The sequence below is a fragment of the Salvia hispanica genome, chromosome 2 (assembly GCF_023119035.1).
Source record: "Salvia hispanica cultivar TCC Black 2014 chromosome 2, UniMelb_Shisp_WGS_1.0, whole genome shotgun sequence".
Lineage (NCBI taxonomy): Eukaryota > Viridiplantae > Streptophyta > Magnoliopsida > Lamiales > Lamiaceae > Salvia > Salvia hispanica.
In genome coordinates this window covers 11,481,640-11,495,307 of record NC_062966.1, presented here as the reverse complement: position 1 = coordinate 11,495,307, position 13,668 = coordinate 11,481,640, and the positions used below count along the sequence as shown (strand labels likewise).

The following is a 13,668-nucleotide window of genomic DNA, read 5'->3' as shown; positions in this document are numbered from 1 at the left end:
ATGGCTCTTAATCTTAAGGCCAAGAAAATACTTAGCAATTGTTCGAACTGATCTACACTATCAAGATTTTAACATTTCGCTAAATAGCTTGAGAGTTGAGAAAGTCTGTTTGATGCACTATGAGTTAGAATCATTTGATTATTCAAGAGATTCAGAATACTTATAGAAGTGCAACATAGAAAGACTAGCAAGTCTAAATGGTTTACACCATAAGGAGACGAGCGAAGGGTTATGATCAGTAGTGGGAGTCTAATCTCCATTAACGAATCCAAGCATTCATCTAATGAATGGGATAGTTATGTAAGAAGGAATCGAAGTCTTTCTAAGACAAGTTTGATTAAGTGATGAGTTGTACTCATTAAAATCTTATCATTGATGGGATAAACATTAAATAAACTACCAACATCAGTACCTTCTACAAAACACGAGTTGTGGACTAGAGTGTCTCTAGTCTAGCACATCTCAAGGTGTAATGTTGTTCCAACACGTGTTGGAAAAGTGTCCAAGAAATTGGAGTTGTGTACTGAGGCATGTTTTAAGGTTTGTCCCAAATGATGTAAGGTTATAAGTTCTATAATCTTCAAAGATATAATTCTTGTATGAAGATCAAGAGATGAACTACAAGCCTAACAGCGTGATAACTCTCAAAATAAAGAGAGAGATATCGGATTTTCCACATTACCAAAAAGTCATACCATTAGAAACTTTTGCACTAATAAAATCAACTTCAGTACCTAAGATTGTAAGAACCATGTCGTAGTGGGAGCGTTCCACTGGAACACAACAAGTTCATGGGTCTAAGAGTGTCGTAAGACTCAGTCTTAGATTAACTTGAACATAATCCCTTTAACTACAATGTAGTATTGGTTAATTTGGATAATCATCTTTGAAAAGGTGATAGATTCCATATTACAATCTAAGATAGACAACATATTTTACAAGACTTGCAATACTACCTACAGGCTGTGTCAGTCAGTGGGAGCAAGTATCTTTGCAAGTGTAAATGTGGATCTCAAATGGCTAGACAATGACAATGGGTTATGCCCAAAGAGAATTATCTTCTCGCTATCGTTGTGCCATGATTTATTCGATCATATTGTCTATTAGAACTTACATAAATTAGAATGTATGTATTATGATTGTCAAGACAGCCTTCTATAAATAGAAGTCTTGAGGAAATCATCTACTAGAACATTCTAATGGATATGTAATTAAGGGCAAGAAACGCATGATTGGAAGCTAATATAGACCTTCGTGGTCTTAGGCAAGCATCTAAATCAGAGTATATGTGTTTTATTAAAATTGTCAAATATTTGGAATTTGACTTTTGCCCATAGCAGTGCTGTAAGCACAAGGAAGTTGAAAGTGCATTAAATATGGTATTATTGGTACTCTACGATGATGAAATCTACAAAAGTTGCAAACAACTAAGATTGGCATCTGGCGTAGGAAACTGGTTGTCTACCCAGTTTAAGATAAAGGATTTAAGAGAAACTAATTACATTCTTAGCATCTAAGTCCTTTTAAGATTGCTAGAAAGAATGTTGAGATTCTCTTAGGAATCCTATATCTACACATTGCTTGGAACATTTTAGCATTAGATATTCCATGAAAAGGTTTATACCTTTCAAGATGGAATTGTCTTGTCTCTAGTCAAGTGTCGTTTGACGCTTAGTGAGATTAAGAATTATGAGACTAGTTTCGGAGATAGTTGTCTCATGTATGCTATAATGTGTACTAAGTTTGATATTAGTTGTGCTTATGCATGACAAGTATATATCATATTAACCATGGCAAAGGACTTTGATTGAGGTAAAGAGTATACCATAGTGCTTGAGAAAGACTAATTGCTATATTCTAGTTTACCAGTCATTCATGTAATGTCCTTGGGGTTACACTGACTTAGTTTTATGACTAATCAGTGATCGAGTAAGTCATCCTCTGAAAATGTGTTTACCTTAGGAGTATCTTCCTAATAGCTTTAATCGTAAGTTTGAGTATGCCTATGAGTATTACGTTTGGTTGTGATTACTCTAGTGAAGGCTAACTCAAGGGACACACGAGCTAATAAAGCTAAGCAATCACATAGAGAGATGAAATTAATTAAAAGATCAAGTACGCAGCAAAGACATTATGGTGGAAAAGATATGATCAGAGAACAACCAAGCAGATTTTTCACATAAAATGCCTTTGTGGCAACATGTTCAAACATGATGTGAAATGAATGGTGGTTCGATATATCTAGTACCAAGACCTGCTTTGTGTATAAGTGGGAGAGTTTTTGGCAGTGGGTATACTCGAAAGCATGTTTTGAGTATAAGTGGGAGATTGTTAGGTTTGGTATACTGAAAAGCATGTTTCGAGCAAGTTTCGCTCGAATAGAATCTTGCTTGTATACGTAAAACTCTATAATCCACTTTTAACCCGATTCAGTATTATTCGAGCAGTTTCGCACGAATAGAATCAGTATATTATTACATTGTGTTTGCTTGTGCATTTATAAGATGTTTTATAAACATTTAAATGTATAAGAAGCAAACAAAGTCTAAGTCTTTTGCTTAGTAGACTGGTTGTGGGCGTCGTCCACTTTAAGGTAACACAGTCGGTTCTATGCAATGCTTTGCAAAAGAAAAAGAAGAATTTCACAACCCAGATAGGCTTAGACTACCTATCGTGAAAGGTTGCAATGTCAGTCCGATTATTTCTAAGCCTTACTGAAATAAGATGACATTGGTGTGGTATAGCACTAAATGGATCTAACAGCAAGACGTGTCTTTATGCTATCTACTAAAAGACTAGGTCTTGATAAAATACTATTTCTTAATCTGCATACGTTAGCATTGAGCATACGGTATTGATTATGCACTACTTTGACTTATCAAATGGTGCGGGTTTTTCGCAACCCAATAATCCTGATATATTGGGTAGTGGTGATTAATATCTAGCGGTGCTAGGATTGCTATTATGTTGAATTGTGCGCGAGGTGAGTCTCGTTTGATAATGTCCTCAAGAGGAGCTTGAACAAGGTTTTATTATTTGGAAAACTGGCCAGTTGGAGTTTTATTACTCTATGAATAATAAATAAGTGTTTCTTGCTAAGTCCACTCTTGGAATTAATAAGATGTTAATTAATTAAGTCCATAGCAGACATTAATTAAGTCCACTCTTGGAATTAATAAGATGTTAATTAATTAAGTCCATAGCAGACATTAATTAATTAATGGACATTTATATCTTAAGCGCGGGAAATAAATAATAAACAAAGTGGAAACCCGGATTACTTGTAATTTCGGATTTGGATGGGGAGTGCAATATTACTTCTGTAGTGGCTGCTCGTAATATTCCAATATAAGCTTGTATTAAATTGTGGGTTCAATTTAATTAGTAAAAAGCTAATTGGGGGAGCCCATATCCAAAACCTTCCATAGATCCCTGACTGGGCCCAATATGAACTTAATATAAATAGGAGAATAAATGAGACAGAAAGATTATTATTCTCATAATATAATTTTCGTTCCTTTTCTCTAAAGGAGGACGAAATTATTTATTTGATTTTCTCCTCCGTGAGAATTTCAGCTCCTCCTCCGTGAGGAATTTCTGTCTTCTTTATTCGAGTCCTAGTGTTTCGATAAGATCAGCCCACACTGATGTCGGAATACAGTTCGGGAACCAGTTAGAAGATCTGTGGTCTAGTATTGAAGATCATCGTGGAGAAGGCGCGAGCAATCATCGATTCTTTGGAGAATCTAAATCGGTAACCCTAAACCGTAGAAATCATGTTTAGGATTTATATTTTCTAAGCATGAATTATTTGCGTTCTAGCATGCAATTATCTGTTTAACATGTCAAATAGATCCATGTCTGATTTATTTATTTTGTACAAGTCTTCCGCTGTGCAAGGGGCTCCTAACCCCATCATACGATTTATCTGTCCTACCCGAAGGCTGTACTGCCATTGGGAGCAAGTGGATATACAAACGTAAATGTGGACCCGATGGATGAGTTAAAGTCTTTAAGGCAAGACTAGTGGCTAAGGGGTATACCCAAAAGGAAGGTGTTGATTACGACGAGACCTTCTCCCCGGTGACCATGCTCAAATCGATCTGGATTCTATTGTCTATAGCAGCTTACATGGATTGGGATGTGTGGCAGATGGACGTTAAGACTACGTTCTTGAACGGTAGTCTTGAGGAGACCATCTACATGGAACAACCCGAGGGTTATGTCGTTAAGGGCAAAGAGCAAATGGTATAGAAGCTAAAGAAGGCCATTTATGGTCTCAAACAAGCATCTAGATCATTGAATCAGTGCTTCGACCAAACTGTTCATAAGTTTGGATTCGAAAAGTGCCATAACGAGAGCTGTGTGTACTAGAAGGTAGAGAAAGGGAATGTGGTGTTCTTAGTGTTATATGTAAATGACATCCTTCTAATTGGAAACAATAAAAAGATGTTGTCATCAGTACGAACGTGGTTGTCAAACCAGTTCGAGATGAAGGATATGGGAGACGTGGGACACATTCTAGGTATCAAGGTCCTAAGGGACCGTGAGAAAAGAATGTTGTGCTTATCTCAAGAGCCTTACATCGACATTGTACTTAGTCGTTTTAGCATGCAAGATGCTAAGAAAGGTTTCTTACCTTTTAGACATGGCATCCATTTATCTCAAGAGATGTGTCCTAAGACAGCATCTGAGATAGCAGAGATGAGAAGGATACCATACGCTTCGGCAGTTGGTAGTCTCATGTATGCTATGCTTTGTACAAGGCCTGATATTTGCTTTGTTGTTGGCATGGTAGCAAGATATCAATCGAATCCGGGCCAAGGACATTGGACTGCAGTAAAGAACATACTCAAGTACCTTAAACGGACTAAGGACTATGTTCTAGTTTACAAAGTAGGCGAGCTCTGTCCTTTGGGATATACTGATTCAGACTTTCAAGCTGATCAAGACTCGAGGAAATCTACTTCTGGTTATGTGTTTACCTTAGGAGGTGGAGCCGTAATTTGGAAGAGTGTAAAGCATAAATGCATTGCAGACTCTACCATGGAAGCCGAATATGTGGCCGTTTCGGAGGCTGCAAAGGAGGCTGTATGGCTCAAGAACTTTCTTATGGACTTAGGTGTGGTTACGAATCTGCCCAAGATCATCACCATTCATTGTGATAATTTTGGTGTTGTGGCTAATTCGAAGGAACCAAGAGCTGACAAAGCGAGCAAACACATCGAGAGGAAGTATCATATCATTAGAGATATAGTGAAGAGAGGAGACATACAAGTGGTCAAGATTGCATCAGAGAACAACCTGGTAGATCCCTTTACAAAGGCATTGGCGGTGAAACCGTTCGAACTCCATGTTGAAGGAATGGGAGTTAGACTCGCTCGAGACCTCAACTCGCTTTCAGTATAAGTGGGAGAATTAGACGTAGTGCACAATTTTTTTGTATACTCGAAAGCTGTTTTGAGTATAAGTGGGAGATTGTTAGAGTTTGTGTACTAGAAATCACCTTTCGAGTGATTGAATACTGTTAAAACTCTTATTTTATTTTTCAAAGGAATAAACAGATTATTATTGTCATAATGTTGTTATGTTTTATATTTAATGGATGTTTATTACATGTTTAAATGTATAAATAACTTAACAAAGTCTAAGTCTTTGTTTTAGTAGACCGGTTGTGGGCGTCATTCTCTTTAAGGTAACATGGTCAGTTCTGAACAAAGAAAAAGAAGAATTTCACAACCTAGATAGGCCTAGACTATCTATCGTGAAAGGTTGCAATGTCAGATCCGATTATTTCTAAGCCTTACCGAAATAAGATGACGTTGGTGTGGTATAGCACTGAATTGGATCTAACAACGAGACATGTCTTTATGCTATCTACTGAAAGACGAGGTCTCGTAAATTATTGTTTCTTAACCAATGTACGTTAGCATTGAGCATACGGTATTGATTATGCACTACTTTGACTTACCAAATGGTGCGGGTTTTTCACAACCCAATAAGCCTGGTATATTGGGTAGTGGTGATTAATATCTAGCGGTGTTAGGATTGCTATTATGTTGAATCGTGCACGAGGTGAGTCTCGTTTGATAACATCCTCAAGAGAGAGCTTGAAATAAGGTTTTATTATTCGGAACCTAGCTAGTTGGAGTTTGATTACTCTATGAATAATAAATAAGTTTTTCTTGCTGAGTCCACTCTTGGAATAAATAAGATATTAATTAATTAAGTCCATAGCATACAATAATTAATTAATGGATGTTTCTATCTTAAGCGCGGAAAATAAATATCAAGCAATGGAAACCCGGAGTACTTATAATTTCGGATTTGGATGGGGAGTGCAATATTACTTCTGTAGTGGCTGCTCATAATATTCCAATTATAAGCTTATATTAAATTGGGTTTAATTTAATTAGTAAAAAGCTAATTGGAGGAGCTCATATCCAAAACCTTCCATAGATCCCTGTATGGGCCCAATATGTGACTTAATATAAATAGGAGAATAAAGGAGACAGAAAGGCACTTGTTTTTATTCAAAATTTTCGTCCCCCTCTCTACATAGAAGAGGGATGATTTTTCTCCTTCGTGGAATAGGTTTTTTGTCTTCTTTATTTAAGTCCTAGTATACTGGTGGGATCAGCCCACCCTTATATCAGTTTACAGTCCGGGAACCAGACAGAAGATCCGTGGTTTAGTACTAAAGATCTTCACGTGGAGAAGGCGCTAGCTATCTTCGATTCTTTGGAGAATCATCAAGGTAAAATAGCTAAACCGTAGAAAAGCATGTTTTAGGTTTTAATTAATTTAAAACATGATTTATTTGAGTAATGAGCATGATACATGTGATAATTACACGAATAGAATTTGTCTAAATAATCTGCTAAATAGATCAGGATTATTATGTAATCGATTTATGTGAGCGCTTCCGCTGCTAACCCCTTCAGAAATTCCAACTTAAAATCCTTCCAGGTATGAATTGAGTCCGGTGGCAGCCTCAACAACCATGTATTGGCCTCTCCCTTCAAAGCGAACGGGACTGCGCGTAGGCGATAGTCTTTCTCCGTAGCATCGTTTGGCCTCTTCTAGATGCTGCATAACTTGCTGAACTCATTCAGGAACTCATATGGACACTCATTCCTCCGCCCTGAAAAAGTGGGCAGAACGCCTAACACTTATTTGAGACAATAGCATGGGCTGGTTCGCCATCTAGATGTGCAGTAAGCGAACCGATCTCAGGATCTGGATCCACTAAGTTTGCCATGTCACTGACTACTTCATCCTCTGTTTCTGAGTACTCTGTTTCTGATGACGACTTATGATCCTCTCTGCCTGACGAATTCCAATCGTCGTCACTGTCTGAACCAAACGGAAATGGATCTCCGGTTGTTAACCCCGATCTGGTGGTGACTTTGAAGAGCTACAGATAGTGGTGTACTCGAAATAATGGTCAGCTTTCTCAGATCCAGGGAATCCACTAGATCACAAGGTCTAGGAACTCAGAGAACCTTCAAAACCATCGGTCGTTGGGCACACAATCTTATCTGCTTTTCAAAACCCTCAACCCACAATACTAAAAACTAGTATAAGGAAGTAGGGATCGAATCCCACAGAGATGGAAGCGTAAGAAAGCATTCAAGAGACTTTGGACAAGGGTTTTGGCTGCTGCCACGCAATTTTGGGTTGAGAACTTACTACTAGACTCGGGAAATGTAAATAATCTATTCTACCAGCTAGACCTAGGAAAACATACAAAAGCATGCATGATGACAACAGAGATGCAAACAGAACAAAACTCCAGCGACGAAACTTTACCAGACCTAGTGAATTAAATTTCTTAAAATGCCTAGACAGATGAAGAACAGACCATGGGGACCATTTCCTAAAATAGCAAAGGTACGAATGAAAAGCTGCAAATAACTAACTAAGGATTTAACTAGCAACTAGCTTCATCTTCAACAACGATTCTTGATCTCAAAATGCAGAAAACAGAGTAAACATCGAATCGAAACAGAGCAAGCCGAATTAAACCACCAAATTACGATTAACTAAGAAATTAAAGCAGATCTACTATCACTAGACGAGGTAAATGAGAAAACAAAAACTAAACTTCAAAACCGTGCAGAAATTAACAGATCTAAGCATAGAACGCTTCATCAGCTCCGGATCCAAGCCATCCACAACAAACCACAGCAATTCCCATCTCCGATCACACCGATTCAACCAAACTCAACCGATCAACTACAATCCAACACCGTTCAACTCAAACAACTCAGATCAAGTGCGAAAAGCATCCAAAGTAAAACGAAAAGCAACATAAACATGAAATGAAAACATAGCAAAGATTTCCATAGCTAAAATAAGTACGAATTCAACAGAGATTCAGCTAAACAAAGCCGAGCTTCGAACAACGAAGACTCGGGGAATCCACAACAGAAATTTAAGAACAAAAAATGGTAAATTGTTTATTCGCCTCTCGTAGAGACGGTGGTACACAACGCTGATGCAAATTCCGAACTCCGAACCCCAAATTGGTACCCCTAATGTGTGTGTAGAGTGTGAGAAGTGAGCTAAGAGCTAAAAATGGATGATGGTCGATGCCCTCAGGCGTGTTGCGTGCTCTTATTTATAAGAGTGGAGTTGAGCTTCTAGATCCTTCTTTGAATTCTCCATTCTGCCCTTCGTCTAGAATTCTCCTCCGTCTGGTGATTCTCTTCTTCCTTCTGCTCATTTTCTCTGCCAGACTCCTTCTCCAGGAAATCTCATTCCTTCTTCCTGGATCTGACATTTTTCTCTACACACCTGGCTTACAAACCGTGTTAGACCCAAGAAATTACAGAATTTAACCCCATAAACAATGCATGAAATTAGCCTTATCAATGGTATATATTGTAACGTCTTGTAACGCTCGGCGGTTACAAACTCACAATGATGACAGCCATCATGGCTGTTGACCCCCTGCAGTGGACTGAGCCTATAAATAGTCTAGTCATTCCATGCATTCTACACGCCAAAAATCACAAGCATTTTGCATCATAAGCTCTCTCTTTGTGTCTTGCATTGTCCTTCTGTCGAAGCTCTGCCATCTCCTCCATGCAGTTCGTCGGAGCTCTGCTGATAGTGGTGCTGCTTCACCAGAGATGTATTCGTTTTATCTTTGGGGATGAAACACCAATCCGAGAGCACTATCGGGGCGTATCTCGTTTTGCGGAAAGAGGCCTCCACGACTCGGATATTTCCTACTTTACGGTTTACTGTTTCGAATTTGTCTTTGTAATTCCGTTTCAGTTCATCTTCTGTATTCCCTCTTTTAGGTTATATTACGCCGGTTTTATATCTTGTAATTCCAGAAACCAACAATTTCAACAGAAGACTGCTTGTTCCCAATCGAGGTTGTCAGGGGTAATCAACTCATAAAATTCTCCGCGGCGCTCGCCCTACAAATGCCCTTTAGGACTCGTTTGATAAAAAAGATGAGATATGAGAAGATATGTAAAACAAGATAAGAAATACGGGCTCCATGTCAAGATATGCAAAGATATGACTTTTTTCTATTGTTGTTTGATAGAAAAGAAATTATCTAAATTTGTATTGTATATTAAATAACATGACTTAACTTGACAAATTGGTGAGATACATAAACAAGGTTAATGTTATAATTTTGGTAAGATTAGATAGGGCCCTGGTCTTATATTGGGCTTTGAGTTAAGCTTAACTATGATATCAAACAATTAGAAATGTCCATATATAATTCTCTATCTTAGCATTACTAACTTATCAAACATTTAATATGATTGAAAAAATATTAAATTCTAAATAAATTAAATTAGATGATAAAAGTTGTGGTCATTTTTATGCAAATTGAAACCGACGTGTCGTTGAAAATGCCAACTTTCAACAACCTTTAAAACAACGCCGTTCTTAACACAATGGAGGCCATTTTCATGTAAATATAATTGGATATATGAAAATCATAAATATCTAAAGTGATGGTTCATAAATATTTTGTTTCTAACATTCCCAAAAGTAATATTCCTTCGTCAATGAAATGTTATCCATATTTGATTTAGTGTGAATTTAAGAAACGTGAGTTTCGTAATTATATACTACCTTCGTCTCATTCTAAGTGAACCATTTTCTTTTTTGGAATGTCTCACTTTAAAATGACACATTTCAAAAATTAAAAACATCACTCTCTCTAATTTTTCCCCTCTCTTACTTTACTCTCTCCACTTAACTCACAAAACAACACTACATAAAATCTCATGCCGGAATAGAAATGCTTCACTTAGAGTGGGACGGATGGAATATTAGTTTTATATAAAATATGAGTGCAACGAGTTAGTGGAGAGTGAACTTTATTTATCAAAATAGAAAAGAAGCAAATTGGACAATATTTCAAAACGGACTGAAATGGCAAAAAATGAACAACTATTATATGGAAAAAACTTCTCTTTGGATATATCCAACCATAGAGGGAAGAATAAGGAAACAGAGTGATGATTTTAACTTTTAATTGTTGCGGATTAATATAACCATAAGGCTCTTATTAGCATGCTGTGACAAGTGTTGGTCGACTGTTAGGTCCACTAGATGTGATACTTAAATTTCAGTATGAAACTTTATGTCGTACCTTTTCCGTCCATCAATAAAAAAAGAGTTTTCATCTTATATGGGTTTTATAAAATATAATTAAAATTGATTTAAAAAGTTAATTATGAATTCTACTTTATATACTCCATCTGTTCTATTGTAAATAAAACATTTATTTTACACAACTCTCCTTTATATTATTCTCTCTTATTTTACTTGTTCTTCAATTTTAACTATTTATTGTTCTCTCCGTTCTACTCAAGATATTCATATTTAGGTCTTGGTATTATAGTCTCAATGGATACAACTAGCCACGTGCATTTGCAGGTATAGCTCGTGTCTAAAATTAGGCGAGTCACATTCCCTCAGTTCATTATCACATAACAGTTTGACATCATATTCTAGTTTTAAGCTATCGATTTAACTAAAAATTTTACACAGCAGTACTAGATTGTCTGGAACTGATGTGAGCAGCAATGAGAGGGTCGAGATTGCCATTCAAAACGGGGCTTACATCTGGAAACTGAGCACCAGACCTGAGATCGTGCACCATCTTCGTTGGATGGAGGACATATTTTCGTGTTTCTTGACTCCACCTGTCCGTTGCAGCGCCTCTCTTGATGCTCCCCACACCAGACACGCCATGGTCCCTCAGAAGAACGAGAAGTTTAGCCTTCAAACGGTTGAGGGCTTTGATCTTGTTGGCAAAGAGACTCCTCTCACCTGTGAATGAACCAATCTAATCATTTCATACCATTTCAAAAATTCATCAGTTATGATAAGTTTGATGATACTTATACCTGTAGACTGAACTTCTACACCTGTTGGTATGTGGTGGATGTGAACAGCTGATGAAGCCCTACTCATTTGTGGATTGCCCTCACAGTAGGATGGGTATGAAACTTGTATATCCTCGTCCTCAATTGACAGGTCAGCAGATGAGTTGATGAATAGGGGAATCACATCCACGGAGGCCAAGCTAGCCTGAGAAGTAGGCAGAACGAACCTTATGAGGCACATAATCGAACACACAACAGATTTGTTTTTATGGGAAGGCCTAATGAACTTCAAAGCATTCATGTAGCTTCTTTCAAAGGCGAATGACATGAAGAGAGCATAGCGTTTGGTCTCTAATAGAACTTCAAAGGAAAAATCAGAGGTTCTTCACATTATCTCAATCATGCTATGTGAGTTAAAAAGGAAAGAAACCAAGTCACGCTGAGAATGCAACGTGAAGCAAAGGAGAGAGTGTGTGTGCGCTTGAAAACATGTTATACAGGTTTCTGTCACTCAGCAAGTCAAAGGACAAGGACCTTCGTATGTACACTAACAAAACAAACTTTTGGTAAATCCATTTTCCTACCTTAGGAAGAGCAGAAGTACTGTCCGAACACCTTATCAGAGAGTGTACGCCTCTTTCTCCTGATAGATATCCATAGGCAAATTTAAATTCTAGTTCGATAGAAGCATATTTCAGTTCACCATTGCATGAACGATATCTCTCTACTATCCTCCCAGCATAGCCCTGCCTTTCAGCCCATTTCATGTACATCTGTGCGAGTTGCAATGCCCATCTCTGAATAAACATTACAATAAAAAAAATCACATGAAAATGAGGTACAGTGCCAAAACAAGATTCTGTAACCAATCCATAGAAAGAAACCAAAATCCCGAATTCGTAACTTCATGGCCATAGCAATTTCTAACTTCACCTCGCCAGCAGCAAGGGTTGAGAAAAGAAAAGCTGCAAACCTCCGAGAGTGTATCTCCACATCTCGACTCGATGATGATGCACGCTCCCTCCATGTCGTATGGCTCCTTTAGAAGCTTCGACATCTCATACTTATCCAAAAACTTGTTTACATCTAAAGAAGAAGCATATGCCTGCTTGAAAAGCTCATAATTGATAGCATCCATCTCTGCAAGCTCGGTGATAAGCTTAGCTTCCTCGGCCTGCATCGTGCAAAAGCTTAAATTCCAAAACACAGTAACTTCAAATCTTTTCAACTTACACTTGACCTATCGAGATACAGCAGTGTAACCAAGACAGAAAACGAAGCAAATAAATGAAGCAATATAATATTAGACTTAAATGAGCATAAGTAACCTTAAATGTAAGATCCCTGAGTGTGTCAACCACCTTGGCACTGTCAGCCAGTTTGGCAAGGACTTCGTTTGATTTGTTGAGGTCGTCCCACAAGTCATAGTCGCGGACAACTCCTTCTTGGTCAACATGCTTCCCTTCTTCAAATTCCAATGCCGTTGGTGCCAGCATCTCTGCACGAAGAACAGAATCTTCTATTCTCTTTCTCAAAGAAAACATTCCTGTGCGACAAAAAAGCAATACAACCAGTCTGAATCATTGTAAGCATACATGGAGTTGAAGCAAGGTGACATGAGCTTCAATTATGAAATCTGGTACACTAGTTAAAAATATTCACAATTTCATCTTTCAAAATCACTAGTAAGTATCTAATTGAAGCTAATTTTTTTTACCAAAAACCACATCTATGCACACACTCACAATTACTAGCTCCAATCCATCCGTTGCTTCTTCGGGAGAAGCGTGAAGAAAGTAATAACGCCTCTTTTGAAGCTAAATCTACAAAAAATCACACATACAAGGCTCCAACACTAGTAAACAATCATCCATTTGACTGAAACAATCCCATAAACTCAGAATTCTTGAACAATATTAGCAGACAATGATAATAACAGGAGAGAATGAGCAAACCGAGTTGTTTGTAGAACTTGCTCTTGTCATCGCCGAGGGGTTCTTGAGAAGCTCTTAAACTGAAATTTGAAGAAGCGCGAGTTTTCGGCAAGTTCCGACCACTCCTGAATTGGGTTTCATTAAAATATGCTGTCGGGAGAAGCTCGGCCGCCATTTCTAAGGTTTCTGCCGGCTGCCGGAAAGCACGCTTTTTTAGAACTTGCTAGTGGCGCCAGGCTCGCGCACGTGCACCTACAATTTTGTTCCCATAACTATTTCTTCTGGATTGGTATTTTCTACACATTATTGAATTTTTTAATACTCCTCCTTTTCTCATCCAAAATGCAGTTTATAGTAGAAGACAG

At 37.8% G+C, this 13,668-nt stretch overlaps 1 protein-coding gene across 4 annotated transcripts; it reads right to left on the bottom strand.

Moving 5' to 3' along the window:
- Positions 1-10,927: 10,927 nt before the first annotated feature.
- Positions 10,928-13,599, bottom strand: LOC125204245 (peptide chain release factor PrfB3, chloroplastic). Of its 4 annotated transcripts, none has more exons than XM_048102844.1 (6): positions 13,325-13,599; positions 12,731-12,915; positions 12,274-12,543; positions 11,954-12,166; positions 11,391-11,574; positions 10,928-11,313 (listed from the first exon to the last, which is right to left on the bottom strand). In XM_048102844.1, exons 1-6 carry the CDS (start codon positions 13,476-13,478, stop codon positions 11,024-11,026), a joined length of 1,296 nt encoding a protein of 431 aa, XP_047958801.1. In that variant the 5' UTR covers positions 13,479-13,599; the 3' UTR covers positions 10,928-11,023. The 4 variants fall into 4 exon arrangements, with proteins under 4 accessions (XP_047958801.1, XP_047958800.1, XP_047958802.1 ...); XM_048102843.1 differs by having other exon boundaries at positions 12,698-12,915; positions 13,325-13,597; XM_048102845.1 differs by having other exon boundaries at positions 12,343-12,543; positions 12,698-12,915; positions 13,325-13,593.
- Between the last annotated feature and the right edge of the window lie 69 nt (positions 13,600-13,668).

Coding starts and splice junctions, on each gene's coding strand:
- LOC125204245 (XM_048102843.1), bottom strand. CDS start 13,478: ATGGCGGCCGAGCTTCTCCCGACAGCATATTTTAATGAAACCCAATTC. Junction 12,544..12,697: donor TCAGGGATCTTACATTTAAG/GTTACTTATGCT, acceptor TGCACGATGCAG/GCCGAGGAAGCTAAGCTTAT. Junction 11,575..11,953: donor GTACTTCTGCTCTTCCTAAG/GTAGGAAAATGG, acceptor CCTACTTCTCAG/GCTAGCTTGGCCTCCGTGGA.